The sequence below is a fragment of the Agelaius phoeniceus genome, chromosome 15 (genome assembly GCF_051311805.1).
Source record: "Agelaius phoeniceus isolate bAgePho1 chromosome 15, bAgePho1.hap1, whole genome shotgun sequence".
Classification (NCBI taxonomy): Eukaryota; Metazoa; Chordata; class Aves; order Passeriformes; family Icteridae; genus Agelaius; species Agelaius phoeniceus.
The window spans coordinates 6,551,021-6,566,809 of NC_135279.1; the positions used below are offsets into that span (position 1 = coordinate 6,551,021).

Consider the following 15,789-nt stretch of genomic DNA (forward strand, 5'->3'; position numbering starts at 1 on the left):
GAGCGTTTACAGAACAGCACTGGGCCTCTCGTTGGGGTAAAACGAGACTTTCAGGGAACAAAAGGGAAGATGTTGGGCATGTGTGGGGTCCTGGTCTCTCATCCCCAGCTAAGACTTCAGACAGGAGCACAAAGAGCACGTCAGGGTCCCATCGGGGACCCTCGTAACCCAGCCAGGCTGACGTTCTGCTGCCAGTGAAGGGCAGTCAGGAAAAGGAGTTTCTGGGGTTTTAATTTTTATGACCCAAAACATCAAATCCCCAAGAAGTGGTGGAGCTGTGTGAATACAGCTGAGTAAGAAGGCAGGCCTGGGGCAGCTGGAAACAGCTCAATCTCCAGTGAAGGACCTTGATGAACCCAGCACCAGGTCACCTAAGGAGGACACGTCTGGAGTACAGGCAAAGAGCAGAACAGCTGCTTACAGCAGGATTTCTTCACTCCCGGTTTGTTGCTTTTATTTACACGTATATTTAATAAAAACCCACCACCTTCTCCTTGTGGCAAAACCAACAGGACAAAGAAAATCAGGTAGCTGTTGAGCGAGTCCCGAAGAGCAGAGTGAACCCAGATGTTCCCTGTGCTTGGTGCTCCTCTGGCTGATTTCGGTGCTTCACCACGGCACAATCGCAGCAGCAGCACAGAGCAAAAGGATGCCTGAAATACACACTCCGCTTAGAGAGTGCAATTCCCTCATTTAACATTAACCTGGAGGCTCGGTGGGGAATTCTCTGTGTTTCAGAGGAACGCCAGCCTCGGCCAGCCGGCAGCACCACCCTCCTCCCTCCCGGGGCCGAGGCCACCAGAGCGCTTCGGCACAGCCTCCCTCAGCCATGAGGGGGTACACGAGGAGCCCCCCCGGCCCCGCCATTTTGTGTCTGCACAAGCCGGGGGAGCCGCTGCAGGGCTCGGCCTCTCCGCTCCCCTGCCAGCGCAACCTCCCGCAGGAAGAAGGCGCAGAGCTGGCTGACACCGCCCCTCAAAGCTCCACTAAGCCGGGCGGGACCCCCGTGTGCCCCCAGGGAACCCACGGGACACAGAGACAGCAGCTCCGCCATGACGGGCACGGTCCCCACCGGCTCCCCGCCCTCCCCTTTATAGCCCCCGCCGCGCGCGCATTGGCTGCGCCGCCTGTCCGTCAGGCTGGGAATTTCCCGGGGGCGGACCTGGTGCCGGTGCCGGTGGCGGAGCGGAGGGACCCGCACCAAGACCCCCGACCCCGATCCGACCCCGACTGCGATCCGGGCGGCGGCCCCGCCGTGGGGCGCACGGCAGGTGAGCTCGGAGCGCTGCGGGGCCCTGCCGCCCTCGCGGACAGGAGCCCTGCCCGGGGCACCGGGGGCTTACGGGCACCGGGGTCGCGCCGCCCCAGCGAAGGGGCCCGGCGCGGAGGGAGCTGCCGGGGTCGGGGCTGCGCCTCGCCCGTGTCTGGCCGGTTCTCGGGCCACTCGGGTGCTCGGGGTGAGACCCCGGTGGGGGCCGGGGCCGCGCCGTTCCCCGGGGGTTTGTCCCGGAGCCGCCCGGTGTCGCGGTAATCGTGCCGTGCCTCAGTTTCCCCTCTCCCGGCCAGGCGGGGTGTCCGTGCTGCCGGCGGTGCCCGGGGGGAGCGGGTGGGGGTCCCCCGGCCCCCCGGGTGGTGCTGGTGCCCGGGGCGGCCCCGCTCCTCCCTCGCCCCGCCTTGCACAACCCCGGCGTTTCCCCGGGCCCACGCATCTGCCTCCCGGCTGCCCCCGGTGTGCGATCCCCCCCGGGCAGGGCCGGTTCCTGGGCTGCCTCCGGGGGGGCTGCGGCGGCCATGGCCTCAGGGACCCCCCTGTCCGTGCTGTTTCCCTTTCCCTTTGACTTTTTCCCTCTGGTCCAACCGCGTGTGTCCGCAGCAGATGCTGATCCAGAGGTTGAAACAGCTGGAGAAGGGACGGCAGCATCCTCCTCTGTTGGGAGGGAGGCACAGCTTGTCTCCCCCTTTGCGCTCCCTCGATTCCGTTCAAGACCCTCATGGAGGGGAGACAGAAAAGAAATCAAAACAAAACAGAAAAGATGCTGCCAGTCACTGCTGCTTTTGGGTGAGAGTAGCTCCAGGTGGGACTCATGGGGATCTGCATCCCCTCAGAGATCTGGTTGTCCTGTTCCTGTGTCCCTGGCACACAGGTTGCCCCCTGTATCAAGAAGTCAAACACAGCCTTTTCCCTTGAGCAGGTTATCCCCATCACTTGGGTGGGTTATTCCCAGCCCCTGGGGGAATGGGAGCTGTTCTGCTGCCACAAGCTCCTTTGGAGTGCACATTTCATGGAGAGCGCTGTCAGCTGAAGCATTCCTGAGCCTGGACTTTGGGCACTGGGGAGAATTCTGGAGACAGGAAGGCTCCAACCAGGCACGTCCTTGAGAGCTGTTTCTGTGGTGAGGTGAAGCAAGCAAGAAGAAAACAGGAGAGGCTTTTTGCTGCCTTTGGCATCGTTCCTGGTTCTGCAAGAAATCCCAGGACGCCCTTTCAGCCCGACCTACGCCAGGCAGACCTATTTAGCACAGGGCCGTGGGTTGTTGCCTGCCAGCAGCTGGTACAAAACTCTCGTGGGTGGAGGAAACCGAACCATCTACTCTTGTGGCATTGCAGATTTTGTTTTAAAGCAGCAGTTCTTGCACTTTGGGTGGCACTTTGCTGGTGTAGCTTTGCGGTGTCACTATCTGCTATCACCTGTCAGCTTGGTTGTTGCTGGCTGAAGCACACCAAGCTGGACAGGAGTAGCTTGGAAGCAAGGGAAAGGCTACAAGGAAAGGGGTGGCTGTGCCTTGTTCTGCTTTGGAGTGCTGTGACAAGCAGCCATGATGCTGCTGAGCTCTGCAGGGAGAAGTGGAGCAGGCAGGATGAGCCAGATGTCTTTGCAGCAGAAGACAGGGTCTTGCATAAATCCCCACCCTGTGGTGCCAGGAGAGCACCACCACCGTGCCTGGCTGCGTGTCCTGCCTGCATTGAAGCTTGAGCCCATCCTGAGGAGCTCTGCAGCTGTGTGCGGTCAGCTGTGTTTGTAAACCTGGCAGACCCAGGGAAATGCTTTATTTTCTTTGTGAGCAGCCTCATCAGAAGCATGTTGTTTCATGAAGCCTCTTTGGAAGGTGGGTTTTTGAGGCAAGAGTGGGATTTCTGGCTGGGGACATCTTTAATACCTGCTGTGTTTTGGGTAGTCTCTTGCCTTTCCCACCCTCTCTTTGTGGCTAAACTGGCTGGAAAGGAACGCACTTTAAGTGGAGGTTCAGACCTTTCCCTTTGAGACCTGAGCCTTGCAATGCCTGCTTTTCTCTTCTTTTATTACTCCCAGCCCAGTGGACTGCAGTGCCCAAAAAGTCTCATTAATTGCTGCCTCCTAAAGCAAACTCTACTTTTGCTTTCCTGCAAATGAGACCAGTCCAGCAGTTCAGGAATGGTTTTCCCTTGTCTGGGAAGCTGCTGGAGCCCTGTGTAGAAGAAAACCAGTCTGGGGGCTGCAGTGTTTTCCAGTAAAATGATGAAACAAAGAAACAAAATCACTCCATGGTGTCTGAGTGGCTTTTGCTTTCCCTCTGAGGAGGCAGGCTGGGGACCCAGCAGCCCCAGCCATGGGAAAATTATGCTGGCAGCCTGCAGGGATTTGCTTTCACCTCCTGTGATCCTGGTGCGGAGGAGGCTTCCTGCAAATGTTGAGCACTGGAGTAAGGAAAAACCCCTTCTCCTTAGGGGGTTCCCATCACAGAATGGGAATTGAAGGGCTGCCAAGCTCTGGGAGGCTGCTCCCCACCCTGGGGTCACTGCCCAAAGCAAACCCCCAGCAGTGCCAGCCCCCTCCTGCACAGGCTTCACATCCTAAGCCTTGGTATCTTCAGTGTTCAGTATTTTTAAAGTAGGAATCACATCTTTCTGCCACTTCTGCATGGCTGGAGCAGTGATGGCTGTGGCAGCGCTGCATGTTGTTCTGGGTGACAGCAGTGACAGCTCCAGCTCCCTCCCAAGCCACAGCACAGCTATTTAAACACCACTCTGCTTTCATCTTTGCCCATGAGTCTCCTCTGCCCGCTCACACTCTCATTCTCTACTTTTGCTGAGTTGCCTTAAAAATTTGCTACCTAAAGGTCTTGGTGTCCCACATGGAACCAGCAACGCCCACAGGTGCCCGTCTGGCAGTCTCTGACAACAGCTGGGCACGGAGCCAGTGAGCTGCAGCCACGGTCTGAGCCTGGCCCTCAGGCCCCAGGGCTGTGAAATATTGTCAGATCACCTTAGGAACTGTTGACTGGTGAAGGGGGAAGTGTTTTCTGGTGGTTTGGTGGTTTCTGCTGGAGTTTGTGGTAGTCGTGTTTTCTTTGCGTATCTAACCACTGCTAGGTGCTGTGTATGGTCTCCTCTCTCCTCCACTTGTGTTTTTATTGAAATGAGACTTTTGACTGTAAATCTCGCCTGTCAGAACTCTTAAAGAAAAAAAAAATACAAGCCAAGACTGGGATCGGTGACTTGGTCTCTGGTCCCCAGGGTGACCTCTCTGTTTCAGCAGTGCCTTGCAGAAATTGGACTCTGCCTCCACTCCAGGAACACCCACCCTGTCCTCAGTGATGGCCTGGAATGCTGTGGAAACCCCTCCCCCTTGCTGGCTATTGTTTGCTGTGAATTTGTGGTTGGTCTGTGCTTGGGTCAGCTGGAGATAGTCCAGTTCCTCTCTGCAGCTGTTGTTTGAAAACAGCTCCTGCGGTCCCTTTGCAACAACCTCCCTGGTAGGGTACAGACCTTGAGTAGAAAAGCTCTTGATAGAATCTTGAGAACAGGGAATATCAGAGGCTTGCAGTGGCTCCATCCAGCTGGGAGAATATGGGATCACTGTGAGTGAGCTCTGCTGTTTGGCAGGGTGGTCAGTGCAGCTGGACTCTGAGGGATTCCTGCAGGGGTGCACAGGGGACAGGTACCTCCCATGTGCTATGGGACAAGGCAGAAAACCTCCAGGTTTGGGCTCTGGCATTAAGTGAATGAGGACTGGTATTTCGGGCTGCTCCCAAGCCACATGAGGAGATGGTACCACAGGACAGGGGAGCTCTTCCCTCTTTTTCCTCCTCTTCCAACCTTCCCTGACACACACCTGGGCTCATCCCGGTGCAGGATGCAGATGCCCCACAAGGTGGTGACTGCAGGGTGGGTTTGGTACCCAGCTCCCCCCAGAGCCCCAGGTCTGGAGCAGCATGTGGTGACTGGACAGCAGTGAGAAGCAGGCTCGGGTCCCCAGCCAGCCTGTGGCACTGTCCCCATCCTCTGCCAGGCTGGCTGGGCAGGTGGCATGGGCACAGGTGATGGCATTTCCCAGCCACTGGGCCCCACTGGGTATATGCTGGGCTCATCCAACCTGGCCCTGATCACTTCTAGGGATGGGGCATGCACAGCTGCTCTGGGCAGCCTGTTCTGGTACCTCAGCCCCTCACAGTAAAGAATTTCTCCCTAATACCTGATCCAAACCTGCCCTCTGTTTAAGGCTGGCTGTGACAGTGCTGCCATCGCTGGGAGCCACGGCTCGGAAATGGCCCTGACTCTTCCACAGCTTCCTGTCAGCTGCTCTGGGCTCCAGGAATAGCCTCTCCTCAGCTCACCCCACACCACACAGCTGGGCAGCTCCCAGTGGCACTTCCAGCTGCTTGGGATGAGGTCGCTGGCTCCCCATGAAGGGGCCAGAGACAATGGAGGGCTTGGCAGCACCCACGGAGCTGGAGGATGATGAGAGGCACCAATGCATCTCCCAGAAGCAGGGAGCTGCCGAGGCCAGGCCTAATTCCCTGTTGCTGAGGCAGGCATTAATTGCTGTTCCAGTTGTGGATGCTGCCAGGTGACAGCTGTCATCTGGAAAGTCCCTGCCGCTCCCTGGGAGGCAGGTCATCCAAACTGGAGATCAGATCAGCCTGGATCACTCATGGTATGAGCATTAGTCTGAGGCTGAGACAGTTTCGGGTACAGACTACCCCCTTCCCCTTTCTAAATGCCTCCTCTCAGCCCTCTCCTGCTCACCAGCTGTCTTGGCTGGGACAAGAGCCCTTTGGGGTGCTCCTGTTGTGCCCCTAGGCAGCATCCCAGCTTCAGCTGGCACCAGGACCTTCTCAGCTGCTGCTCTGCTCCATGACAAGCTGGCATCAGGGGGATAGTTCTGATAAGTTGTGCTGTGATTCACAGCTGCTGCTTTATGCCCGCAGGAGATGGGTGAGACCTGGAGCCAGGATCCTGCCCAGCTGTCCCCAGGCCAGACTTCAGCAAGGGGGAGGCCTTAGGCCACCCACAAGTGCAAGGGTTTTGAAAAGCAGTTAGCATCCTGCTTGTGGGTGTTTTGTCTCCTTGGGCTTTGCTCCCAGCCCTGGCTTATGCCCGGATGTTTCCTGTGCCCAGCTCAGGAAGCCATGCTGGTGGCAGCCAGTTTTTCTGGCTGAGCAGGAGGACAGAGTAGGTCACTGCCTGGCTCCTGGGGCTCATCCCCCAACCCTCCCCTCAGCTGCTGGTTAAGGCTTTTGGAGTTGCAGACACTGCCTGTCCCCAGACAGCCCCTGACAAGCCTTCATGCACCCCAGAAATAGCATGTGTTGAGCAGGATGCCCTGGTGACAGTGCCCAGGTTTGCTCTGGTGTGGGTGAATGTTCCTGAGCTGCATCTTGATCTCTCTGGCATGCAGCAACCAGGGGTTGCAGCCTTCTCTGTGACTGCAGTGCCCTGCATGGGTGAGAGCCAGCCCCAAGTGGGGCTGCTGGTGATGCCTGCTCGTGTGACAGTTCTCATGGCTGTGAGTCACCCCACACGTTCTCCCCAGGCAGGGCTGGAGGGGGAAGTGCCTTCACCTGGGTCACTTGTTGGCTGGCTGGCGAGCAGCGAGGCACCAACACAGCACTCTAGACCCCCATAGAGTTGGGACCAGGTGATTGTGGCACCAACTGGAGCTAGAGAAAGGTGACACGGTGCTCCATTGCCTTGCAGGGATGCCTGGCTGGGAGGCAGGCGACTGAACAGCAGGCATGGAAGGGAGAGGACCTTATCATATCTATGACCCTGGTGGGGGCTCAGAGGAGAATGGATCCACGGCCCTGGAGCGGCTGGTGGAGGAGAACGCCCGCCTGAAGGAGAAGATGCAAGGCATCAAGTCTATTGGTAACTGCTGCGTGCCAGGGGGATGAGATCTGCCTTTGGGGCAGCCCAGCCTGTGCCCACAAAGCCAGGGCTTGCTTGCTTGCTTGAGGAAGGTGCTTGTAGGAGCTGGGGGTCTTGGCACTGGGGCAGCAGCAAAGCTCTCCCTGTCCTGGAGGGTTGAGCAGGATGTCTGAGCTTTTTCACGTGGCAATGCAAAAGGAGCAAGAATTTTGCTGAACTTCTGGGGTGTTTCATGCTGGAATAAATGGCTGGAAAGAAAAGACAAGTGCTGAAGCAAGGATATCTTCTTGAAGTTCATGGGTGCTGGGACCAGTTCTGCTTTTGATGAAAATCCCCACCTCCTGCAAATGCTGTTGGGCCAGGGGCTTTTCCCAGGTGTTTCTCAAGGAACCTGATGTTGAGCGCTCCCTGCGGCAGCAGGAACATGCCAGTGTTGAAATGTTCCAGCTGAGTTGTGCCACCCTCCTTCTTCTCCTTGTCAGCCTTCCCCTGCTCCCACCCCCAGTTTTGCTTTCTGTCTCGTGAGCCAGCTTCCTCCTTTGAGTCCTGCTTCTGCAGCCGAATTTCCACCTGCCTCGTGATTCCCGTTGTGTCACCATGCCCTTACCTGGGACAGGGACTCACTGGTGTGACAGCAGCCCCCCCTCATCGGGGGAGGATTGCTTTGCTCCTGGCAGACCCCAACGTGGGGAGGTTGGACCTGTAAGTCCACCACCCAGGCTTAAATTTGTCTCTTCTTGGAAGCAGAGGAGAGCCACAGTGGTGCCTTCTGCCTCCTGTAACCAGTGCTCTGTGTGTCAGCATGAGGAGGATCTCTGAAACCAGTGAGCCGCTGATCCAGCTTTGCTGTTGGATTTAGCCCAGAATAGTTGTTTCCAGCTGAAGAACTGCTATTCTGGGTGCTGCTCCAGCCAGATGGGGTTTTTAGTGCTGGTGGATGGGGCTACTGCAGGACAGGCCCTGGGGGAAGGAGGCTGAGCATCCTTCTGTTGCCCACAACAGGAGAGCTTCTGGAGGAGTCCCAGGTCGAGGCATCCAAGCTGCGGCAGAAGGCAGAGGACCTTGTGAAGGACAATAAAATGCTGATTGGATCATCTTCCTTGGAGGACTTGGTGGAAACTGGAGGTAGGAGATGTGAGGCTCATGGGGGAGGAATAACCTGATGGCTCAGAATCCTCAGCTTGGGGGAAGGGAAAGGCTGTGCAAGAGACGTTAATGAAGGTCCCCTGCAGCCATGTCATCTCTGCAGTGTATCAAACCACTGCCATCCTCCCTTCTAAAAGGAGGTTTCTGTCCCATCCCCATAGCTGGGGTAGAAATCATCCATCAGTGCCTGAGCTTGCAGGGGTGTGCTGTCTGCATGCCTGTGCTGGGTGGAGAGGCCCTGCTCTCCAAAAGGCTCATGGCTGCCTCCTCTCCCCTCTCCACAGCCGTCGGCCCTGATCCCAGCTTTGCACGGGCAGCCCCAGGCAGTGCCCAGCCGGACATGGAAGCACAGAAATCACCTCCCACTGTGAGTCTGCTGAGTGTGGAAGCTGGTGCTGGCATGGCTGCAGAGGGAGGCATTGTCCATCTCATTAAAGCAAAAGGAGGAAGCCTTTAGCCTCCAGAAACAGGGATGAACCTGAAAGGAGGGGTCAGCTCCCCTGCTGCACTCCTGGTGGTTCCTCTCTTTGTGTGATGGGCATCCTGGGCTGCCATTCCCTGGGAAGCTCTGACCTGGCTGCCTCCCCTTGCAGGGATCCTCCTTAGAGTTTGAGATTGTTGCTATCCAAGTGCAGGGGTTTCCCCAAGAGGGCAGGAGAGCAGTGAGTGGTCCTGCTACCTGCAGGATTTGGTGTTGGCAGCTGGGGAGTTGAGCCAGTGTCAGGGGTTTGAGGGTGTGAAGAGCTTCAGCTCTGTACCCAGGCAGGCACCAGCAGGGCTGGCTGACCCATGTCAAAGAAGCCCTTGGGCAAAGCACAGAGGAGGGATAAACTGGGCAAGGGTCATCCCACAAACACAACTGGCCTGGCTGGGCCTGGGTGAGGGGCCAGTGAAGCAGCCCCAGCCAGATGGGGACACCAATGTCTGCAGATGCCACATGACAGTGACAGGAAGGGCTGTGACTACCCAGGTAGCTGTCAGTGATGCTCTGATGTTCAGCTGGTGCCCACACTGGGTGGGAGGACCAGGCCTCCAAGTCCTGTCATTGCTGACAGGGTCTGCCCTAGCCAAAGCTCTGTGTGCTCCATTTGCTGCCACCTGAATGCCCTCCTGACTGTCATTGCCCCATCCTGTCCTGCTCTGCTTTTTCGTGTGCTGGAATGGAGGGGAGAAAGGATGAGGAGCCCAAAGGGAATGAACATCAGCTGGCACCAGTAAGAGGACCTGCTCTTATTGCACATCCTGTTATCATTGCCCAGAGAGACTCTTGGAAGGGTTGAGTCCTACTGGACACTCCTGGGGTGCAGCTGTGAGGTGATGGAGAGCAGAATGGGATCTGCTTGGCTACCAGCTGCTGGTGCCTGAGCCGAGTCCAAGTCGTGTGCTCACACCTGGATTCTCCCAGCTTGGGTCCTCACTGCCTCCCTTGCCAGCAGACATGGGTGGAAGGAGCTGGCTGTGCCCCACACACACCCTCCCACAACAGGTTTGGGGCTGTAAACTCCGGGGTCAGGGGACACACTGGGCTGCCCTGTGGTGCAATCTGGGGCATTCCCACAGGCAGCAGGTGAGTCAGCAGGGCTGGGAGTGGAGCATAGGTGTGCCAGCACAACCCCAGCTCCTCCCAGCAGTGCCATGTGTGCCAGATGCTGTGCCAGTGGCACCTCCTAGGCTATGGAAGAGTTAACCAACCACACCAGGGGAGCATAAACCTCCTGGGGACACTCCCCATGGGCAGGGTACACTCTGGCACTGGTGGGTGTGACCTGGGCTTTCCCAGCTGCTGTTTAAATCTGGTGCATCACCCGTTTGGCTGTCACCTGCCAAAGGGCTCGGGTTCCTGGTGCCTGGCATGCCACAGCAGCAGGGAGCACAGAAGTAGGACAGGTGGAAGGAAAACATGGGAGTTGGGGTAAGACCACCACCCCTTCCAGCACACACCAGGGTGTACATAGAGAGGGCAGTCTCAGGAGCTGGGATTTTTAGTCTTGGTGCAGATGGGAAGAGCTCAGGTGGAGGAGACAAAGGGTGGAGATGCCTCCATTGCTGTCAGCAATTTGAGAGCATGTTCTGCTCAGACTGCCAGGGGGTACAGGGAATCCACGAGCTGCTGCCATTTCCTCCTCCACCCGGGGACTTAGTGTGCCATATCCAGCAGCTGGGAATCAGATCGTTACAAAACTGCTGCCACAGTTTTTCAGTGTACTGAGAGGTGCTGCAGAGTGTCTTGGTGCTGGCCCAGCTCCCCACCACAGCCCAGATGGGACATGAAGTTAATCTGCCCTAAGAGGAACTTTACAATGCTCCTTTAACTGCTCTGACCACACTTGATCCCATTCCCAGGACTTGGAGCAGGCACCAAACGAGGATGCCAACCTGCTGCCCCAGCTGCAGCAGCTGGAGAACACACTGAGTGGCTGTGCCAAGGAGGCCAGCAAGGACCAGGTCTTTGTGCGCATGGGCTACATGGCCTCCGAGCTCAAGCGCTTGGCCTCCAAGGTGCACAAGAATGAGCAGAGAACGTCGTTCCTGCAGGTGAGCAAGGCTGGCCTGGCACTTCATGGAGGGTTTCCCCCTGGTGTTTTTTCCCTCCAAACCCCTATGCCCACCCTGAGGTGGACACCCACGTCCTTAGCGTGGCTTGGTGGGAGGTGTGGGTGACCCAGGGCTGGTCGTGGTCCTCACACTGCCAGTGTTCACCCTGCAGACGTTGTGTGAGACACTGCACAGTGAGAACAAGGAGCTGCGCACCAAGCTGGAGCATGACCTGGAGCAGAGAAACCAGGCTCTGGAGAAGCTCAGGTGAGGATGGGCTCTGTGGATGGGGACAGAGCTGCCCTGGAAGCTTCTTCCTGCTGACCCATCTCTTCCTGCCCACAGGTGTGAGAACCAGGAGCTCCGGAGGATGGTGACACTGAGCAGCCAGGACAGTGGGAAGAGGGAAGCTGCTGAGCAGCAGCAGGTGAGGAGGCAGCATCTCCTTGGAGAGGGCTGGGAAGGAGGCAGGGAGCCCGCTGACACATCAGCAAAGATGGCCTCATTTTAATCGAGCCCCCAGTTTGTCCCAGTGTGACCAGCAGGACTTCTCAGGGTCTCAAGGGGATGGGGGAGGCAGTGGGAGGGGAACTGGCTCGAGTTTAGCCGGCCTTGGGCACAGCCTCCACAAAAGCCCTGAGGGTCCCCCCCGTGCGCGTCCAGCAGAGCGGGGCCATGGTGGAGAAGGCGCCGGGCAGAGAAGAGCTGGAGGCCAAGGAAAAGAAGGTGAAGATCCTGGAGCACCAGCGCAGGGAGGTGAGGACCAGGCTGGGAGGGAGGCACCACTAAGGAGGCGGGGAGTGGGCAGAGTGGGCACAGGGCTGGGATGGCACCAAGAGACTGGGGCAGGGCTTCAGAGCTGCAGGGAAGCACTGCTGGAGCTGGGATCTCCATCCAGCTGGTCCCCAAAGTGCTTTCATGACAGGAGTCTGCTGGGGACCACCACAGCTGGTTCGTAGCAGGATTTGGGCTCCTGTTCAGCCATCCCTCTCTCCCTGCAGCTGCTGGAGGTGAATAAACAATGGGATCAGCATTTCCGCTCCATGAAGCAGAAGTACGAGCAGAAGGTAGGGCTGGGTGCTCAGGGCTGGGTGCTTGGGGGACACATTCCTGCCGGGTGCTCAGGGCTGGGTGCTTGGGGGACACATTCCTGCTGGGTGCTCAGGGCTGGGTGCTTGGGGGACACATTCCTGCTGGGTGCAGGCTGTGGGCACTCAGAGGAAATGGTGTAGGGAGGTTTGGGGGCTGCCTGTGCCTCCTTTCCCCCAGTGTGAGTCCTTCCAGGCCAATGTCCCCACTCCCTCCTGGCAGGTCACAGACCTACACCAGGAGCTGGCTGAGGCCCGCAGGGCAGTGACCGAGCTGGAGTCGGAGCGGGAGCAAAAGCAGCGGGATTTTGACCGCAAGCTGCTCCTGGCCAAGTCCCGGATCGAAACAGAGGAGGTGAGTCCCTTGGGAAGGGTGACAGGGAGCTGCCAGCCCTGTTGCCCTGCCCTGGCTGATCTCCCCCCACCCTGGGTCCTGCAGGCAGAGAAGGAGAGGCTGGCCATGGAGGTGAGGGACCTGCAGCAGAGGATGCGGTTCCTGCAGGAGCAGCTGGCTCCGGTCACCAGGCAGCGGGAATACCAGGAAAAGGAGATCCAGAGGCTGAACAAGGTGGGGGCCAGGGCACAACTCCTCACTGCGAAATGTCTTTAATGTTCTCCAGTCTTTTCACCTCTCTCAAATCCAAAACTGACCCTGATAACCCACTCTTGCTCAGGCAGAGACGTGTGTCAGGCCCTCCACTTGTGTGAGGCCCACCGCATCCCTCTGGGCTCTGAGGAAGGGGAGTTCAAGGAGAGTCTGTTGTCCCTCTTGCCCCTGCCCAGTTATACCCACTTCCCATGCCGGGCACATGCCCAGGGTCCTCCAGTGACATCTTGGGCACTGAACTTGCTCTGACCCTGCTCTTCTCTCTTTCTCTCTAGGCACTAGAAGAGGCCCTTAATGTCCAAGCCTCTCCACCACCCATCTTTGCCATGGAGCCAGCAGGGAAGCTGCCACAGCAGGAGCTGCTGACCCAGAATGAGCTACTCAAGCAGCAGGTAGGGCAGGGCACAGAGCCACTGGGGACAGGCAAGGAAATACATGTCCTGAATTTCCACAGCAAAGAACCCCTGTGTGCCAGCAGCAGCTGGGCAGGTGTCAGTGCTGGGGTGGTGGGAGTTGGGGACCAAACTCAGCATCCTCCCGGCATTCATCTGGAAGGACTGCAGCCATGGGCCATGGAGACAGCCCACATGCCTGGGGCTTAGCATGGCTGGTGGAGTCAAGGATGGCAGCACAATGATGGGGTTGCTTAGGGGAGGTGTCTGCCCTCAGCCAGGTGCACCCACATTCTTCCTTCCTGCCAGGTGAAAATTTTTGAAGAAGACTTCCAGCGGGAACGGAGTGACAGGGAGAGGATGAATGAGGAGAAGGAAGAGCTGAAGCAGCAGCTGGAAAAGCTGCAGAAGCAGTTGGTCCTCTCCAACAACCAGGTGAGCAGTGCTGGATGCTACTAGCAGCACTCTGGGAGCCCCATGTGAACTCCATGTGTCTCAGAAATGCTTGCCCCCAGTGTCACAGTCCCTGTACATACCTAAGAGTAGGGGCTGAAGGACAGCAAGGCCAGAGGGGTGTGTTTCCTTCTGCTTGTCTCTGCCAGAGAATCTCCTTTTATTCATCTCCTCTTTCTGCACCTCTCCTGGGGGTCTGATGGGGGGAGACTGATGCAGACATTCCCTCAGCAACCCTAACTCATGAAGATGGGGAGTGGCAGGGTGGGCTCTGCACTAACCCCTCTTCCTCCCAGCTGCGAGCCTCCAAAGACGATTGCCAGAGGGAGAAGGAGGAGAAGGAGAAGCTGAAGAAGCTGCTGAAACAGCACAAACAGGTAGGGATGGGATGGGATGGGATGGGATGGGATGGGATGGGATGGGATGGGATGGGATGGGATGGGATGGGATGGGATGGGATGGGATGGGATGGGATGGGAGGAAACCCTCCTTGGGCAGAGGGGCTGGGGGCTGCAGGTGATGGGAGGTGGTGGGCTGCCCTTGGGATCTCCCCAGCATCTGTCCTGGCTCCTTGCAGGCTTCTGGAGAGAGGCTGCACGCCGAGCCAGGGCCGGGGCCGCTGGGCCCAGCCTGCCCCATGTACCAGTACCAGTACAGTCCCCCCATGGCTCCCCCCATGTACCACGGCTACGAGGAGTGGCAGCAGATCCGATACCCGCCAGCCATGCCGGGCGAGCACACACAAGGACAGAACTTCCACCATTTTCCCCCGGTGAGACTCCACCTGTGCCAGCAGGAGGGGGAGCAGAGGGTGACGTGTGGGTGGGTCTGGGGCTCCCTGCCCTCCCAGAGTCCCAGAGCAGGGAGCTGAGCACATGTGTGCTGGTGGCATGTGACTGCTCAGCCCCTTTCCTCCCCCTCCTTCTCCTCTTCACACACTGTCAGTCAGTCAGAGTGCTGCCTGATGATTCACATGGCAGGTAATTCCCTGTCTCTGTTCCATCTCCTCCCACAGCCTGAGTACCCCTGGCGCCCGCCCTGTGCCATGGCTCGCAGCCAGAACGCCCAACCAGTGGCCGGGGTGAAACCAGTCCCCAAGGACATGGGTAAGGCTCACACCCTCCCTGACAGGGGTGCCCATCCTTCACCCTGAGACTTGGGGCACTTGGCTAAACACATGGGGGAGGGATGGGGGCACATCTTTCCAGACAGTGGCCATTTTCCCTTAGCCCCCACCTCTCATCAGCTGAGGGGATGATTTTGCCATGGGGTTGGTCCCTGCTGCATCCCTGCCAGCATCTCCACAGCACCTAAAGTCAGGCTGAGCCCAAACAGCTCATGGAGTTATGGCAGTTGGTGCTCAGGGATAACAACCATGGGCTGGCATCCCTCCTGTGGGGCTTGTGTGAGGATGAAGAGCTGTGCTTACCCTGTGCCATCTCTCTCTTGTGTCTCAGAACAGGCAGGTCCCGGATTGCCCTAACGCCAAGGACCGGCCACGCTCCGACACCAGTGGAAGAGGAGTAGGGTGTGTGTGTGTGCCCGTGTGTGTGTGTCCAGGAGCTTCCTCCGGCCGCCAATTCCTGTGCAAGGACATGTGCTGCTGCACGTGGGGGGCTCAGCAGCGCCTTCCCCCAAGGATATCATGAAGGAGGGACTGAAGGTGCCATCGTGGTGACAGCCAGCATGGGGTCAGTCCCCTGCGGCCATCCCCTTCCCCACGAGGAGCCAGGCCTGGCCTGGCAGCGCTACAGACCCAAGCCAGGTCTTCAGGGAAGAGGAGCCAGTGTTTGCCAGGAGCTGCCCCAGTGCAGAGCCCCTGGAGGAGTGGGTAACAGCGGGGACTCTCCCGGTGGTGGGAGACCCCACACCCCCAGGCAGGTGCTGGCCGCAGCCGTGGCCCGGCCTGAGGGTGGTTGGTGTCTTCGTATTTATTTAAGGACTGAAGTGTGCCTGAGTCTCTCTGATTTTGTCCTGGGCAGTCTCTGCGTGGGGAGGGGGAGAGGGAGGGATACCAGGGCTGTTGGTCCCCATGTGCTTGGACAGACAGAGTGCAAGGGGACCCGACTCTTGCTTGAGCACCCCAGGATCTGTTGCCCCAGGTGTGTGTCCCCACCTCCCTCTGTGTGCTGAGCTCAGCTCCTCACCCTCCCCTTTTCTGCCCCCACCTCTGCCAGGGCAGGGAAGCCCCTGCTGCCCCCTCTGCCTTTCCATGCAGCTGTGGCCTTGGGGACAGTCTTTGACATTGCACACAGCAAATCTTGCTCCACGAAATAGATCTGGAGAGGAAAAAACAAATACAACCCAGTTTCTGTAAGCGTGGCTGTCACACGTGTGACAGCAGGAGGCATAGGATTCCAGTATGCTCCTCACTGGGGGTTGTCCCTGGTCCTGCCTCCAGCCCTTTTTGCCCACCTGTGCTCTGCACTCCCTTCCCATC

The 15,789-nt window shown here is 58.2% G+C and overlaps 1 protein-coding gene across 3 annotated transcripts; it reads left to right on the forward strand.

Annotated features, from left to right (window-relative positions):
* Window positions 1-1,132: 1,132 nt before the first annotated feature.
* Window positions 1,133-15,301, forward strand: TNIP1 (TNFAIP3 interacting protein 1). 3 transcript variants are annotated; one of them, XM_054642709.2, is made up of 17 exons: window positions 1,133-1,271; window positions 6,958-7,128; window positions 8,131-8,253; window positions 8,559-8,641; window positions 10,618-10,809; window positions 10,982-11,076; window positions 11,155-11,236; window positions 11,473-11,565; window positions 11,811-11,876; window positions 12,121-12,252; window positions 12,337-12,465; window positions 12,780-12,896; window positions 13,206-13,331; window positions 13,646-13,726; window positions 13,927-14,121; window positions 14,365-14,455; window positions 14,807-15,301. In XM_054642709.2, the coding sequence occupies exons 2-17, from the start codon at window positions 6,996-6,998 to the stop codon at window positions 14,830-14,832; spliced, it is 1,764 nt and encodes a 587-aa protein (XP_054498684.1). In that variant the 5' UTR covers window positions 1,133-1,271; window positions 6,958-6,995; the 3' UTR covers window positions 14,833-15,301. The 3 variants fall into 3 exon arrangements, with proteins under 3 accessions (XP_054498684.1, XP_054498685.1, XP_077042477.1); XM_054642710.2 differs by having other exon boundaries at window positions 11,476-11,565; XM_077186362.1 differs by lacking the exon at window positions 11,473-11,565.
* Window positions 15,302-15,789: the final 488 nt, after the last annotated feature.